Source organism: Vanellus vanellus, assembly GCF_965231255.1.
Source record: "Vanellus vanellus genome assembly, chromosome: 16".
NCBI classification, from domain to species: Eukaryota; Metazoa; Chordata; class Aves; order Charadriiformes; family Charadriidae; genus Vanellus; species Vanellus vanellus.
The window spans coordinates 14,493,300-14,511,032 of NC_138921.1; the positions used below are offsets into that span (position 1 = coordinate 14,493,300).

Here is a 17,733-nt window from a genome sequence, read left to right on the forward strand (position 1 = left end):
ACTCCTGCATTTAACATGCTCAGATGTAGGCACTGCCCTAAAACAAGCTCGTATAATCTACTACAAAAACTTAGGACACTTTTCAGTGCTTTTAAATACTGAAATATTAGCAAGGGGCTCCAACATCCTAACTTTCTCATGGTTATCCCTCGCTCTCTACTAAAACTTGAGTATCAAACTGAAAAAAACCAAACCAAAACAAAAAACAAAGTTCAGCATTCATGACAAGTTGTGCTCCATAGTGCAAATCTGATTTTAGGAAAATCCTACTCCAAAATAAGCAAAGCATCGCATCTATTTCTGACTTTGAGTTTCCCTGACATCTCTTAACTAGTTTCCTTAGAGTTTGGCCCAAAAGACAACTTAATTAACATAAAATAAGACCTTAGAGAAAAAATGTCTTTATTATTAACCAGTTTTTTTTGCACTGGATTATGTGCCTATTGGCCCAGACCGCTAAATAACATCTACACAATGTTTCTTTCATGTTTCAAGAATTGAAAATAACTGTACAAGGTTAAAGTACAAAAGTACACAAGACAGTGGACACGAAATATCCATGTATGAGTTTATCCCATCTGCTGCTTGGTTTGAAAAGTAGAACTTTTAACTAAAAAATACTGTCCTTCTATAGTTCTGTCAAGTTTAATGGAAGTGGGTATAACCTGATTACAACACTAACACCAGTATCACTGATCTGATATTTACAAAAAAAATTGTATTTTTCAATAAATTAAAGTCAATGCAACACCCATGCAAGCTAGAATGCTCTAGCTTTTTGGTGAACAAGGACCCAACATTTGAACAAGAACCTTCCCATAGTCCCAAACTTTAAAACTGACTTTTTTTTTTTTTTCTTCAAACTGCATCCATTCCTCGCATCGAAGATGTAAACCCCAAACCCATTCCTCTTTGCGTATGAGTCTGTGATCTTGCCATTTCATACTGTGCATCTAAATTTCTGAAAACCTCTTCCTGTTGTTTCAGCGTTTTGTAACTCTCTTCGTCAACGGAACTACATCCAGCTTCATCCTCACTCTGGGAACCAGACAGAAGAAAACAAACATTAGCTGTGGAGGGACTGGTGTTTTCATATACTACAGCTGTCCTAAGCACAACAATTTTGCTTTGTTGTTTTCAAAAGCCAGTAAGAATTCAAGCATTTGGTCTTATCGCAGGAATATTCCAAGGCAGCTTTCCTCTCACTGTCACGAAACACGTAGAGGCCTTCATCCAGTTCCTTTTTTGAACTCATTCAAGTGAACTTCTCCAATTACTTTATTTATACAAAGTAATACTGTTCATCAGGTTATGAATATTGGTTGCAGCTACCACTGTTGTTACAGATTGTAACAGTTGCCTTGTTAGCCAGAAACAGAATGAAATTCTAAAATTTGAATTTAATTCAGATCTAGATGCTGCTTACAAGCTTTAATAAGGAATACTTCAAAGTTCTAAACTAGATCAGGTAGGATCAGATTAACTGAACATCTTTACTGGCTAAGGTACACTTTAAAATGAAAAAAGAAACCACTATCCTACAAGTAATACACAACTTAATTACACATTCAGAACTCTTTACCTTAATGCCCATCAGCTTTCTGAATTTGACATTTTGGTCCTTGTTTCCAAAATTTAATTTTTCCCATATTTCTGCAGACTGTGATTTATCCTGTACAAGATAAAAAAAATATGTATCACCTTTTTACGCAAGTTTCCGTTAATATCACAATACAGTAGCAAGCGATAAAGCAAAACTAACAATGAGCCAATTGTGTAGCACTAGCAAAGTTGGAAGTAAAAGGCTTCTATGGGAAAATAACAGAAGATTGGCGAGGAGGACTGTAAACATGCTCAAGTAACTTGCAGCTGAGGTGCAGAAAAACACATCTAGCATACTCATCATTGCCTAGTCTTGCGCGCTTGACAAGTACAACATCTGCATTTAGATAACACAGGCCTGTGATAGACTCGGAGGTACCTTAGCCAACCTGCTTGAGATTCCTGCCCTGCCGTGGGAAAGATCAAAGCACAGTCCTAAACTACACCTGATTGAATCCTCAATACACAGGCGAAAACAGCAGGTTTGGTAACACTCTCTAGCAAGGACTGAGCTTCCTGGTGCCTGCGTTCCTCTGCCCAGGTGCTGCTTCAGAGATCCCTCAGTTTGCAAGGCAGCAAGATTAAATTTACTCTTTGCATTTCACGTGTGGTTTTTGTGGTTGTTCCTGCGTCCTGCCTGTGCCAGCTCACACAGTTCCCAAGTCACATTTGACATTCCTACAGCATCCTCACAGAAACTCTTTGGGAGGGAAGTTTATTTAACCGTAGGTTTCAAAACGGAGGTATATTCTTTTCCTTACTCATTTCCATAAAGTCTGGAAGCCTTGCCAGAATGCTTCCTTAAAGTGAATTATGTAAAAATGGATTTGCTTATTACGATTAAGCAATATACAGCACAATTCAGGAAGAATTGCTTAGACAGCAGTCACATTTCTTCTTTCTTCCCTTTTGCTTCCCATCAATGCCACATGAACCAGCTTCAGTTTTTCACATCTTATGAACCAGTCCGTGAAAAGTTATGTGAGCTTGTTACGTAACAGACACATGATGACAATTAATTTACTGTTAACAAACACTTCCACAGTAGCATAGTGTCAAAAGACAAAAATACAAATATTAAAGCGCCAATTTTTCCATACTATCAGCAGGCAAAATCTGCCCTCAAATCCAGAGACTTTCTGAAAAAGCAACTGCCAAGGAGCCTTTTTTCATTTGCTGGCCTATACTTCACTAATTGCAACATTTACTTGATACAGCATAAAAGTTTGAAGGCTTATTTGTATTTATAACTTTTGTTAGTGTTAGTAATGCATTACTCCTGAAAAGTTACTAGCAAGGACTGCAGACTTCAAAAAGAAGTCTGGAATTGGACAGGATACAACAATCAAATGAAAAATCTCTAGTCACAGACAGGAGTGGTGAATTAGTTTCTATAGCTTAGCCATTGCTTTCCAGTTCAAAGAGACCATCTGCATTTGATACTTAATTGCACATTGTAAGCAAACTGACAAAAGTAAAATTAACATCCAATTATACCTCCGAAGTTTTAGGACATTAGGGGTTTTCCTAAGGCTTGCATCACAAACATTTGCCTAGTGGGCTGAGTAATTTTGCTGGAAATAATGCTAATAAGCATCCTTAAGCTGTCTGAGTGCAGGATGTTTCCAAACAAGTTTTATGGAAGTGAAAAAGGACAACATTACCCCTTCCTTTTTGCCTTGCCAAAGCATCTTCCGCTTTTTCTCTTGCTCAGCAAATTTCATTGGATTCACCGCTGCCGGGTTATAATAGCTAGGTACAGCTATGCCAGTCTCTGCTAGTGCTTTTGCTTGTAGTGCTGCCATTTGAGCTGCCATTGCTATTTGGGGAGTTACTTGTGTTCCCGATGCCAGAAGAGCAGCAACGTTAATAACGGAGCCTCCAGTGGCTGCAGCCGCTGAGGAAGAAAGGTAACTTACTATCAAACAGTAAGTTCAGAATTGTTGGGGAAAAACAACACCCAAAATAAAAAACAAAACAAAACCCCCAAACACCTCTCTTCATCAGAAATAAGTTGAAAATGCCTGAATAACAAATGCATGATAAAATATGTTATTTGTAAATTAAGAAACAAGTCTCTAATACTTCCAGTAAACCAGAAGTAAAAGTGAAACTACTGTACCTCATGCTTCTAAATACCCCTAAAGCAGGTAATAGCTTTCCAACTCTTGCTTAATGATGCATAAAGGAATGATCCAATGACCATCAGAAAGTCATCTACCAGCTTAACATACAACTTGTTTTTGTATACTAAGTGGTAACAAATCCCAAAGTTTTTTTGTTGAGGTTTTATGTTTGTTATTTTTGTTTTGATTTTTCAAATGTTTCCAAGTTCTAGTTGTGGTTCTTATAGATGAACCAAGTTAATTATACAAAGAAAGACAACCTGCACATCTGTTGGACAGGACTGTAACACTAAGCACATAAAAACTACACTACACTCACACTGTTGTTTAGGAATTAATATAATATACATGGACTACCTGCAGCCATTTCCTGTTGCTTCTGTTTTTCAACCATTTCTTTCTCTCTCTGTTCTTGCAGTTTCTTTGCTCTTTCCAGTCTAGAAGGAAGTATGTGAGAATAAAAATACTTAGACGTGCAAAATCAACAGCAGCAACTCATTTGTGTCACGTATCACTAAAATCATAGCAATTTCTGACCTTCTGGCTAATGCTTCCTGTGCATCCATAGCTGTATTTCGTCCCCGAAAAGGGGGTGGACTTGGACTCCGACTATGACTCCTGCTGAACCTTCGGGGCTTTTCAATTCTTTTCTTTCGCTCTCTGTAAGCAAATTTAACAGAGTTGCTAAAACAATGAAGGTACATGTATACCTTAACATTTCATAGAGAATTAAATCACAAATCTGAAAAAGTGCTTAATGACTGTAGAGCTCTCAAGAACAGCTTTCACAGAGATTATACTAGAACAGTGCAACAGTTGCACTTGCCTCGTGTGGGAAATTAACAGAAGATTGGCGAGGAGGACTGTAAACATGCTCAAGTAACTTGCAGCTGAGGTGCAGAAAAACACATCTAGCATACTCATCATTGCCTAGTCTTGCGCACTTGACAAGTACAACATCTGCATTTAGATAACACAGGCCTGTGATAGACTCGGAGGTACCTTAGCCAACCTGCTTGAGATTCCTGCCCTGCCGTGGGAAAGATCAAAGCACAGTCCTAAACTACACCTGCTTGAATCCTCAATACACAGGCGAAAACAGCAGGTTTGGTAACACTCTCTAGCAAGGACTGAGCTTCCTGGTGCCTGCGTTCCTGCCTGCGTGCCTCTGCCCAGGTGCTGCTTCAGAGATCCCTCAGTTTGCAAGGCAGCAAGATTAAATTTACTCTTTGCATTTCACGTGTGGTTTTTGTGGTTGTTCCTGCGTCCTGCCTGTGACGGCTTACACTTTGTAACAAGACAGAGCTAAAACTGAAGATTTCCAACTGCAAGATGTTAACAGAATGTGTAATTCTGGGTATTCATTTACCCTCTTAGTGTCCAGAACAAACAGACCTGGAGATCTAGGGATTTTCATTCTAAAAGCTGACAAGAAAAAACACTGTGTAACTTTCGGTAAAGTCAATTGCGAGAGAACTGTAAAATGGATCAAGCTGCAAGAACGCTTTAAAACCATAAAAGACCTCACATCACTGTAATTATCTTAAAAATTAACATTTTGAAAAGGCCCTACTTAAAAACTGGCATAGTACTCAGGAAAATTACTATTTATCTCCCTTCTGTATACTCGTCACCAAATGTGCCTTGGACAACTGTTTGTGGGAGGCTATCAAGCTAAACAGGAGAGCTGGTTTAAACAGGTGTGATCTGCCTCTGGTTTGCTTTTGAGAAGGACAGCACTGTGCATAGAACTACAAAGCATGCATTATCTGGAACCTGACAATTTGAAAAGAACCCAGTTAAAATATTGTTTTAAGCAAAATACCAAAATATTCAGTTCAATACTTCTTTAGTAACCCTCTCCCCACCTCCCCCCCAAGTAGAACTTGCTATTAGGACATATACATCTACTTCCATCTAAGCAACAGCCACTCAAAATACACATATAAAGTACTATTAGCAGTATTTCTGCTTGCCAGGATCATTAATATCTACCTTACAAGAGGTAAGGGTGCATCCATATTTCAGCCTATGACACTGCTGTTTTAAACAAAGAAGTCACAGATACTGGAAGTGTCCAACAAAGCTTAAATTGCAGGAGATACCACTCACATTTTCCCCAGATTTGCCATAAACAGTACGTTGAAATGCACAAAGATGTTTCTGCAATTTTATACTTAAACATTATTACCAACCATTTGAGACAATAGCTAACTTGAAAACAGCCACTTTAATGGCATTCAGATATCCTGTTTCTTCTGTTTGCAACTTGGGCAGCATCTACAAACATCATGAAACACAGACTGAAGTTACAAAAGCAGATCCTTGTTTACATGACAAATCTGGTAGAATACAAAGGAGGCGAGACTTATCTTTTCATAGAAGATGACAAGATGCAGATTCAGGCACTCGGAAGTGACAGATCTGCATTCCTGAGATAAGATGTAATGCATGTTTCAAAGATACCTTCATTTTTCCCGTGCTGACTATTGTAGTTTGGTCTTGTCTTTGGTCTGTTGCTTTATTGCACTGGTAAACATCAAGGAAATAAATATCTGAGCTTTTGTATTCAAGTATTTCCACTTGAAACAAGCAGATGGTGTCATGTTTTCCATCTAGCATTTAATCAGAGCAATGCCACAGAAGAACTGCCAGGAGGGTCTATATTCTCACAGAACAAACAGATTAGTTTAAATGCTAGTGAGGACAGATCACTTGAAAACGTGAGCTTGAGGTTATGCAAAGAACCATAAATAGAAGGTCAAGCTCTACTATTTACAAATGCTTCTGTCATAGCCTGTTAACAGTAACACAACAAATATTGCATTTCATGAATGAGGGAATTCATTTCACAGTTGAATTTTAACAGGGTAGGCTTCCACATCATGTTTATATGGCTTGTGAAGAGTTTTCCTTGAGGCTGACATTGTCACACAATTCTCTTTCCAAAGGCTTCACCCAAGCCTGGAGCTTGATTAAGTGTTCTAGCTACTGTTAAAAAAGATTTATGCCTCACTTATTTTCCTTCTGTAGGATTTGCAAGATATAAACAGTACTTAAAAGAAATGGAGTCTTGCAGTACATCTATCACTATCCAACAAGGCACGTTTCCAGTTGAAGAAATTCCTAAGTTATGACTATCCCCTACATTTTCTTCCCACATTTCCTGTTTTGTTTCAGGTAATTCGAGTTTCACTGCAGAAGCAGAAATCTATTCCAGGATGTGAAGTTTTCACACAGCCATTAAACACAAAAAGTTCAAAGGAACTTTTAAAAACAGTAAGTGTACATCATCTATAACTGGAAATAATGGGGAACTGAAGCCTTACACATCATGCTGAATGTGGCTTAAATACCATTAAATGCAAGTAACATGTATACCAATTGAAGACCCAGCTCTACTCACCCCAGCTGAAAGTTTGGTAGAAAGTGCATGCCAAAATAAAATATGACACAAACCACGTAATTCAACTAGTTCTTCAGAAAGATAAGTCTTCTTAACAGTTTCACAAGTGATGTTGTAGCATTACACCCGTGTGCTAGATTCTTAATTCTCCAATGATCCACCGTAATGTTGAGTAGTCATAACCAACTTCTATACCCTTTAAATACGCAATTTAAAATACTCTAGTGAAAATACTACTAAGTGAACTAGAACACTGGCAACACTTTCTTGGGAGCTCTGAAGGGACGCTAATTTGCATTCAAACTACTCGTTTTACTTTAAACAAATCAGAGGGAAAAAAACACACAACCGTAGTAGTTATTAAGTCATATTTCAGCATAGTCATTCTGAAAATCCTACAGGGCTTTAAGAACGCAAAGGTGACACATAGAGTCTCAGAACTCTACATCAAAATACTGAATGATTCATCAGTATTGGAAAACATTGACTTCTATACAGTGATGAAAACCTTAACTCTAGCATATTCCAGGTAAGGCACAGATCTCAACTCTGTCAAACAGATGCAGAATAAGCCAGTATGTCTAGTGTTTCACTCTGTGCTTCTAGAATTTAGGTTTAAGGAAGAAATGGAAGCACCCAAGATAGGTAGAAAAATAAGCATGATAAACAGTCTCATGTTGAACTTGACAAAAAGGAGCTGGTAATCACTAACACAGAAGAACACATTCAGAGCAGAAATAGCCCATCTGACTCAAAATTCACCTTAGCACTACACTAACTGTGCTAGTTCACAGACAAAGACATTTTTAAATAAAGTCTGTGGAGCTGATCAGGATTAGCTTCTGATCTGACAGCCAGTTATTTCCAGTTAAACTTCCCTTTTATGGTATATACACAAACAGATAAATACAATAGTATTTTTAAAGTAGTGATTTGCCAACCCCACTACTCTGGCATCAAACACATGAAAGGGTTAGCTGTATCTTCTTCAGTTTTTCCCCATTTAAATACCCTATTTAAAGTAGTAAATTCAGTTGTGGTACAAGAAACCACAAAGAACTTTAACTGCAATAAACATTACTACTCAATTTATTTACTTTCCTTCTACTTTATCAGTCAAAAGTTCTAAAATGGTGTTTTTATAAGATACCCACAAAATAACTAGTTAAGCATTTCTAATTGCTAACATGAAATCACGCTATGAAGAGCCAAGAATCTGAGACATTTCAGCTGTCTGGGACAAATGATTTTTAAGCGTATACAAACTATTCAGTCCCTAGCTCACTCTATCAATACAACTGAGAAAAAGCCAAACAGGTTTAGTTACGCCAAATAGACATTAGCTGGCAAACCCATCATTCTTCTATATATCATCCCACCACAGACCGTTCAACCAGAACATCACTATTAAGCATATATGGAAGTTAAACTTACCTGCTTCTACTCCTACTTCTGCTTTTACTTCTACTTCTATGTCTGTGTCTAGATCTTGATCTAGAACGAGATCTTATACGTCGTTTTCTCTCTCTGCTGCGAGATCGGGATTTTTTCCTATCACGACTTCTACTACGATGACGTCTGAAACACATGTCCCAAATTCTTACATATATTCTCACGTTTAATTCAGCTTCTACTTAAGGACTTACATACAGGTTCATCACCACAGGGCAAAATGCATCAGGCGGGGGGGGAGACTGCATACTACACAAGGAAGAGTTCACGCCTGGAACAGTTTAAAGTTGTAAGACTAGGAGATGAAATGGGAAAGGAACCAAACACTACCACCGGCCACAACAGACAAGTGAGTTACACAGAGTTTACATAATCAATCATACTCATCAATACAGCTATTTTTAGTCATTCATTAAAGTGTATATCTCAAAACAAATACATAGCCAAACTAATCAGATGCAGGATTCTTAAATTCAAGATAACAAAATTCTCCTCCTCCCCACAGTATCCCAATACCTCAGGGAAGAGATGCCCAAATTTCAGCTCATGAGTCACACGCAGTCCCTCAGCGTATTAGCTGAAGTTTGTTCCTTGCTATCATGTTTGCTACAGATCCTTCAGCTATGAGCAGAAAAGTTCTGCTGACAGCAACCTGTTTGTCCCAAGCAATTCTCCTACCCTAAGAGTGTGCTAGGTGACCTACCATGCAAAAAGGCTTAGACAGCATTGTCTCTGGGTTAAGTTCTTGATTTAGGAGGTAAAAAGCCATCACAATGCTACAGTGTATTTTCTTTCCTGTCACTGACAACAGGGAACATTTAATACACTGTACGTTTTCTATACTCTGTATAGTATTCATAAACATGAGACAGATCACCTAAAGCTTTCGAATTATTATGTACTTTTACTCAGAACCAATCTGAAGAAAAAAAAAAAAAATGTTGCAGCAAATGCACTACCCAATGAAAACTGAAACATACCATATATATTGATGCTTTATAGTTAAACTAGGTCAGTAATATAATTCAGCCATACTTCAGCAGTCTACACAAATTCCAAACACCGGTTTTGCAAATGCACTTAAAGAATAATCATGTAAAACAACCTACCTTTCACGAGACCTGGATCTTGAATGACTCCTCCCTCTTGATGATTTTCTCTCTTTGCGTTTATGTCTATCCTCACCATTTTCAGATGAATTTAGGCTATCTCTTCCCTTGTCAGAAGAATGTTCTTTGTCATTGTGGTCTTCAGATTTGTGCTTCTTGGAGGACTTCTCTTTGGATTCATGTCTTCTTGCCTGTTTTAAGAAGAAGTTGGTTCTTTCAGGAAAATAGTGCAACAAAGAGAGTTAGTATGGGTATCAGAAGATAAGAAATGATAAGTTTTGATGCAACATTAGTAACCTTAGGAGTGTGACTCAATCATGAGCGATGGCTATTTTACCTAATGCCACCAACTACCTAAAGCTGCAAATGCACACTATAATTTTTTCCCCCCTTTTCCCTCCTCCCACTTTCTAAAGCATCAAGGTATCCTTACGGTGTTTCCATATAAGAGTTCACAGCATTGTAACAAAAACAAATGTCATTCTCAGTTACTGTCTCCATTCCAAACATATAAGTACCTATCTTTAAGTACCTGACAAATTACGAGTATGCATATATATACACACATTTGTAGCGAATATATAGTATTTGCCTAAGCCTACCATGTAGAAAGTTACTCAAATCCATACATAGTTGCAGACGTATACTATTTTGCTTTTAGAACTAAAACAATTTTATATCCATCGTTAGATTATTAATTTTCAGAGCAAAACTCTCTTCAGCCAGTAACTTCCAACAGTTTTTAAAAAGCAAAGTGATAAAATACATGACTGACATCCCATTTTTAGTATTTAAAACTAATGTCCATCACCTTGAGACCTCCCACAGTAGTTTTAAATTAAAGATATGCTGCTCCACTATACCGCAATTTCTTCCTGCAGTGCCTCTTAAAATAAGATTCCTTTTTATAGCCACAATGCCAAAAATACTTAGCAAGGTCAGGCCTGATTTTTGCCAGTGTTTTCCTTAGAGACTAAGTCATGACATCAACACCTTTTCTTAATATATCCAGTTTATTTTGAAATCTTTCTAGCACAAAAGCATAGCCCACAGAAGTCTAATGTTTAAATAAAACTTTTGTTTCCAGTCACAATTTAAGCATGATACACATTCATTTTAGACTAAAACCCAATTCTCTAGCAGTTTTTTTTGGCTTACCTAAATCTCTTTACTACTTATAAAACCTCTCCTATAATCATAACTCTCTCTCAAAAGAAACAAGTCCAGAGAAAATGTTATAATTAGCTTATACTCACTTATCCAAGCCTTTCTAACTCCTTATTAAGATATATCCATTTCTAAATACATTTGATTATAGTTCTTCAAGTATACAATAGTGTTACATATATTTTTCCTGCTTTTACAGTATTTTATTCTTAACTCATCAAATAATCAGTCATTACATAAAAATCCATCTGAAGTTTGACATGTTACCTGTACATTACTTTTAAGAATGTATTCACATAAGTAGTTGTTCTGATATACATACTAAAAAGAATTACTGTCATTCAGTATTTAGTCTACAGACAAATAACTTAATCTCACAAATGAATGAACAGTAAATCTACTGTGGGACATTATTCCTCATCTGTTCGCTCTGTGAAACTTAGTAACTGCTAAATAAATTGTGTAAGATAAAATCCAACAGCATGGCAAAACACTGGATATGATTTTAAAACAATAAAAATTTCTCTTTAATGTTAAAAAAAAAAAAAAGTCCTTGCATAAAATACGTCTTCCAGGCACACACTTAGTAATAAACCACCATTATATCCCATAACGGATTTAAGATATTTTTAAGGGAAATGAGTTTGAATGACTAATAGTTACCTTATCATGAAGTAGGCTTATAATTTTGCTATCTGAGTCTGCAGCGTCTTCAGTTCAGTCTCTTCGCGCATTAGCACGCTGAGTATGATTTATTATAGAAATGTTATCATGTGAGCTAAACAATATATTCAATTTCACAAAAACTCTCTAGATTATTTTTCTTTTCCTCTTTTTTTTTTTTCCTCCTTTTTTAAACAGAGCTTCCATTGGAACGGGGAAAGAAGTTGTTCCTGACCAGAGGTTAAAAGTTAAGAAGTCCCTCATCTGACCCAGACTGTTATTGCCCCACATGGCTTAAGTTTCTTTGACTGTTTTGATGCTCCTGGTTTGCTCGTTTGATCTCTTCTCTGGTGTGTAAGCCAGTTATTTTCAAGGTATTACTGATGCTGTCTCTTCTCACTCCCCTTTATATACACACACATATTTATGTACTTTAAAAAAAGAGACAGCTCTCTGACATTTTCGCTGCTACTGTCATGTTTCCAGCTGACTCAGCTTGTTTGTCAAGCTATGAGAGTCTTTACAATTAAAGGATGCAATAAACAGAGCTCAGTCAGGTGGGGAATTATTTTTAATATACTTAAGTAGATGGGTATGTATCATTGAAAGTCCTGAACATTAGCCAGGAATAAAGCCATCCAAGGCTTTTGGTTAATGGAAGCTCTGTGAAAGTCATCAAGAACACCATTCTACTTCTCCACATGAATTCTTTCTTTTCGCTGTTTCCACAAAAAAAAAAAAGTTACTAGTTTCTGAAAGCATTTTTCTATAAAACTATTACCTTGTCAACATGATGGCTGCAATCATGCTTCACTATGAAAGGATCTCCATATCCATTTTTAAGCTTAAAAGTTTCCAATTTCTTGTACTTACCATAAAGTCATTTATATAGATTTACACATATGTGCATTACTACAAGATACTTTTTTAGATGTATTGTACAATTACCTAAACGCTACAAAGTGTTAATTACCTCTTTGCTTCTGCTCCGGCTTCTGTGTTTTCTTCCTTCAGTATCTGGAGAAGAAAACATTTATTGTTATTTACCAAGTGGAAGAGATCAGCCGGCTATAATCTTTCTAATTCCTTTCAGTTATTGACAAGACCTTTTTCCTTAGCACTTCTATCATTAAAATTGACAAGTTTCAGTATATTTAAGACACAAACCCAAAATTAGTAGCTTCATATTTTTCCCTAATTTTAACAAGTCACTAGAGCCAAATCAGTATATTTTTTTCCAAAACAGCTTTAAAAATATTCCAGTTCTACAAGCATACACCAGAACATTATTAAGCAACTTTGCTTATATGAAGACCATACCTGACTTCCGTCTTCTTTCCCTTGACCGTGAGCGTGATCTTGAATAATGATGCTTTGATGTTCTGGGAGAATTAGAGGCATCTGATTGTTCCTTTTTCTTCTCTCTCTCTGGAGAGGACTTTTCTGGGGCTACTCCATCTCGTTCTGTATCGCTACCCTACACATGAAGACAGAATGTTTAAAAGCCAAAAACTTAAGACTGAAACCCAAGAAAAACTATTTACTTAGTACTTCCTCTGAAGACACACTTAAAATTGTTTTCTTTAAAGACAATCTTGTGAGTAGCCATCCCATTATTAGTTAGGTAATAACTTGACAGAGTTGCCGTGAACTGTGTAATTGCCTACAGATCGATCTTTTAAGACTTTAACAAAGAGAACTAACATATACTAACATTTTGCTCTCCCAGTACATTAGACTGCACTTTACTTTTTCCATGCACATTTCAGAATATCAGTAAGACTAAACTCTAATCCATAGTTTTCTCTAAATAGTGTTTGTAGGTGAATTACCCTTTAACATTTACATGGCTAAGACTACTTAAGGTCAATACTGTCCCAACAGATTTAAGTCACCTCACAAGTTCAAGCATTAGAGGCATCGCACAAAATCCTCAAAGTACTTTGAAGTACAGAATGAACTTTGAAGAGAAATGGAATGAAGTATATTGCACTAGTGTTAGACAGCTAACTGTTGAATAAGAAAAAAACCTCAAACAGTATCTCTACGCAAAAATGTGTATTTATCTGAGAGCACATATAGGTCACATCCACCTGTCCCAACAATTTCTGTATCATATTTTTCTTAGATGACAAAACCCAAGATGTTCCCTCCATCCCTTCTAAACTTTGACCTAAGAGGACTAAACCCAGAAACTTATACTTTGCCCAGAGCAGTCAAGATTGCTTTGTGATTCAGTGCTGGGAGAAGTAAATGTGCACAAGCAGTGTACAATGCAATGAAAGGAACAGCATGGAAAACATACACAAAGGTGAATGTGCTTTTGTTAATGCCTTTACAGATTCATTGGCCTCTCTTGTTCAGATCATGTAAATGGCTGTCATAATCAAAACTTCTGAACATTGTGTGGCTGCAGATCTCACTAAGGACATAATTTGGCCCAGAAATGCTATTCATGAAGATAATTTAGCATAGCAGAGAACTCGAACTTGCATGGTTTTCTACCAGCTGCAGTTTTATCTGCAAACTGAGACACGTGAAAACCTCTCAAAAGCTGATTTATTTACTTTGAAAACAAAGCAGTTAGTTTTTCTTAAACCACAACAGATATTACAGACTGTCCTGAATACACTGTGTATTAATGGTAGACCCTCTTCATAACATGCTACAGGTAAATCTTTAGATTTATATTTCAGCTACTACTATTTAGTCTGCCCAATTCTTTATTAATTTGCATCTTACAAAGATACATCTATAGCAAAATCCCTTTTAGAGTGAGAAATAAAGCAGTGTTCACTTCTCCGTGCACATGGTATACAGATATCTAGTTCAGACTATGCCAGCATATTGACAAGAGCACTAACTGCTTCAGATTGCATCTGCCACAGAGATTTAACTGTAGTCTCAGTGACACTTCTGAATACTGTTCCACTCACCAACCCAAAAACTTTAGAACATGAAAGAGCAAGAACTGACTCCCCTATTTGTGATCTTTGCCATTGCAATCCTTGGTATTCCACATCTATCAATCATCTGCTAATCTATTTCCCCCCTTCTACTCAGTCCCTCCTTGCTCCATCTAGGGTTTCCAAAAGACTCAGCTAGAAGTTGTTTCAAAGGAATTTTGAAATTTCCATGAATTTACATTTCAGTTACTTGAAAAGGATAAGGAGAATACCAGCTAACAGTGTAAGTTAACTGAGTTTTTAAACATAGTACCCAACTGAAATTGAGCCTACTGCCACATTTTTCCAAGGCTACCAGTTTCATTATTCATACACATTGCTGCTCATTAAGGCCCTTGTGCACTACACCTTAGAGAAATCTCTCAGCTCTACAAAAACGCACACAGCAAAGAAAGGCTGACAGACTTCAATAAGACGATTCTCACTTCTTAGAAACACATATGGACTTGGCCACAGGCTCACGGATCCACTGAACAAGCCCCTCACCTACTACTTTAGAGGAACCACAACGACAGTGCCTGTAATCTAGGTGCAAAACTACAAGTCCATAATTCAAGTCCTTTTACACACACACACAAAAAAATCTTGTTCTTCAGAGGTTAGCAGAAAAAGCACCATAAAAAAAAAAAAAAAAGGATTTATTTTTTCCAGAAGTTTATGGTCCTCTTGTTGTGTTTCACCACTGGTTAAACTTCCAAGACCGGAACTTAAAATATCAGATTTAAACACCACAAAGTACTTAGAATCAACTTTGAAGAGTTCTATCATTTTAAAGTCTGGTTTATTTGGTGGTGTTTTGTTTTTTTTTTTTTTTACTCAAGACTACTTAGTAACTTTCAGAAAAACTTAACCGCATTGGTTTGATAACCACTCTTACCAGTTCTTCAACTCAATTATGAGACAAACACCGTTGCATGTTACCAGGCCACAGAAACAAATGCCTTTATGTTACCAGGCCACACAATTTTAAAAAAAGAATAAAGCTATACTCTTAGGCCGTGTATGAACATAAAGAACAGTGGTAACTACAGCAAAGGCGTTTCCTATCGATATAAGCAATAAAAACAAGAGAATGGGACAAATAATTAATCACTGGGTGCCAGAGGATGCTGAAAATAGCAGGCCTGTGACCAAACACACAAAAAAAATAACAGGACAGGAAAAGCTACGTGAATAAAAACTGAGTACAGCCCAGCCACCAAATCGATCCCCTTTATCCTCCCCTCCCAGGGAACCTCAGCCCCACAGTCCCTCTGAGAAACGCCCGCTCCTACAGACATAATACTTCTCTCCCTAACCAGGAAATTATAGAGCCCCGGCCACAACACCTCTTCACTTCTCTCCAAGCCCAGAGAAATGAAACAGAAACTTCTGGAAACCCGGAGAAAAGTGATGGGTGAAAAACGGCCACCCCCTCCCCGAGGCCCATCATGGCGCCTTCAAGCGAAGGAGCGGCGGGCGCCATTTTGTCTCTCCGCGCACACGGCTTCCCGACCCAGCCCTCCTCATCGCACACGCTCTTCTCTCACACCCCGCGGCGGCCCCTTTCCCAATTCGTCTCCCGCCATAAACCCCAGCACCGAACACCGCTTACCGCCATGACCGAGCGCCCGGGACGTCGCTCCCCCTTCGATAACACCTCGCAAGGGGCTCAACCTCCCTCAGCAACCTCCGCGCTCGCGAACCGAGGCGACACGCCCCGCCCTCGCTCTCGCTCTCCCTTCAGGCGCCCGGATGTAACCACGGGGCGGGGGAAGGCGGCAGGGAGCGAGCGGGCCGCGGTGCATTCTGGGGGCGGGTGGAAATTAGGCGGCGTCTTCGCGTTTGCAGGAAGTTTGGCCGCCGATAAACCCCGTAACCTCCGCCGGCGCTCCCGCCAATTTGAAAGCCTGAGGCGGCTGAGGGAGAGCGGTAGCGGGCTGTCAGCGGTCTCCGGGGCCGCGGTGAGGAGATGGGAGGGCGGCTGGCGGTCTCTGTGGGTAGGGGCGGCCGCTGCGTGGTGGGGAGGGCTCCCTGGCACTGGATTTCCCTCAGCCTCGGGGGCGAAAGCTGTCCTCGCCAAGCTGCGTTCAGTCGGGCCTGCTGGGGACATCAGCTGGGAGCCACATTGCTCTTGCGCCCTAACTTTGTCTTTCCTGAACATGCAGTTTGCCTTTAGGGCGCTCGCTGTGCTACCCTCTCTTCTAGAGGCAGAATCACGGTAGAATAATAAGATCAATAATTTGTGCCTGGTCATATAACTTTCTTAAAGCTCTCCACTTAACAGTATGTTCCTTAAATGTGTATCATAGGTAGACATGTGGAATGATATTGAACTCCTTACAAATGATGACACAGGGAGTGAGCAGCTCCCTGTTGGTTTAGGACACGAATGTGGCACTGCGTTGTACCAAGTGGATACGCTGCTTCAAATCACATCTTCAGAAGAGGTACAACTCATCAAAGCTGTGTTGTTCTTTTTCTTAATAATTACCAGAGCTTCTTTGCCATATTTTCTAAAGTGTATCAGTTATTATATATGACAACCTTTTTCTTCTTAGGTCTCCGTTAATCCGCAGTTGCACGCATGCAACTCAAAGGATGGCAGTATTATTGTTGTTGACAGATCAGTGGCACTTCTTGACAGTACTGGGCAGTCTCTTCAGATGCACATTCAGTTTGGTAAGTTCATTCTTTTGGAATTCCACTGGAAGTTAAAACTGACTCTTAAAATATGTATGTTAAGTTTGTATCGGAAAATATATCAAGTATCTGGCATATCTAACTAGCCTGTAAAGAGAATTATTATAATGAAAGCTTAAGTAATAAAAAGTGATTGCTGTTCTGTATACAATTAACTAAGTATTTCTGTACACGTTAATTAGAACGCTTACTAACTTTTTACTGAAAGCCCTTTCCTGTACTTTGTTTAATCAAAATAAATAATTTTTAAGACATCTGGAACACTGTATTGTCCAATTCCCATGTTTCAAACATGAATGTCTTAATAAAAAACCAATCTTAATATTTGATGTTTTGCCATGGAACTTTTCAGATACTAATGTGGATGTAGTTGGCATGTGTCAAGAAAAACAGTTTCTTGTGGTGGGTGAGAGAAGTGGCAATTTCCATCTTATTCACATACCATCAAAACAAACCTTGCTGACTAAGGTATGGTAATTTTTCTATTCTAATTTTGCTGAAGACCTTTTGTTCTCAGAATTTCTTAAGTTGTTTTTTCTTTATTCCAAATATCAAAATTC

General features: G+C 38.2%; 2 protein-coding genes across 4 annotated transcripts in view; one reads left to right on the forward strand and one right to left on the reverse strand.

The window, feature by feature from the left end:
• Window positions 1-385: 385 nt before the first annotated feature.
• RSRC2 (arginine and serine rich coiled-coil 2) lies at window positions 386-16,211 on the reverse strand. Of its 3 annotated transcripts, none has more exons than XM_082491891.1 (10): window positions 16,086-16,211; window positions 12,846-13,002; window positions 12,499-12,542; window positions 9,696-9,886; window positions 8,569-8,712; window positions 4,266-4,388; window positions 4,086-4,165; window positions 3,267-3,499; window positions 1,583-1,672; window positions 386-1,038 (listed from the first exon to the last, which is right to left on the reverse strand). In XM_082491891.1, exons 1-10 carry the CDS (start codon window positions 16,089-16,091, stop codon window positions 859-861), a joined length of 1,248 nt encoding a protein of 415 aa, XP_082348017.1. In that variant the 5' UTR covers window positions 16,092-16,211; the 3' UTR covers window positions 386-858. The 3 variants fall into 3 exon arrangements, with proteins under 3 accessions (XP_082348017.1, XP_082348018.1, XP_082348019.1); XM_082491892.1 differs by lacking the exon at window positions 16,086-16,211 and adding an exon at window positions 11,526-11,603 and having other exon boundaries at window positions 9,696-9,908; window positions 12,846-12,861; XM_082491893.1 differs by lacking the exons at window positions 12,499-12,542; window positions 12,846-13,002; window positions 16,086-16,211 and adding an exon at window positions 11,526-12,023 and having other exon boundaries at window positions 9,696-9,908.
• Window positions 16,212-16,788: 577 nt separating this feature from the next.
• The window catches only part of KNTC1 (kinetochore associated 1), a gene marked incomplete at its 5' end in the record, with an annotated part of 39,249 nt that continues 38,304 nt past the window's right edge, over window positions 16,789-17,733 (forward strand). The window contains 3 exon segments of the mRNA XM_082491651.1: window positions 16,789-16,920; window positions 17,032-17,152; window positions 17,526-17,641. Of these exon segments, the coding sequence (XP_082347777.1) occupies window positions 16,789-16,920; window positions 17,032-17,152; window positions 17,526-17,641 (369 nt within the window).

Excerpts from the sequence above, each read along its gene's own strand:
- RSRC2 (XM_082491891.1), bottom strand. Across the intron at positions 4,166-4,265 it reads CAGGAAGCATTAGCCAGAAG|ACTGGAAAGAGCAAAGAAAC; the intron begins GTCAGAAATTGC and ends ACTTCCTTCTAG. Across the intron at positions 3,500-4,085 it reads GCAACAGGAAATGGCTGCAG|CGGCTGCAGCCACTGGAGGC; the intron begins GTAGTCCATGTA and ends TTTCTTCCTCAG.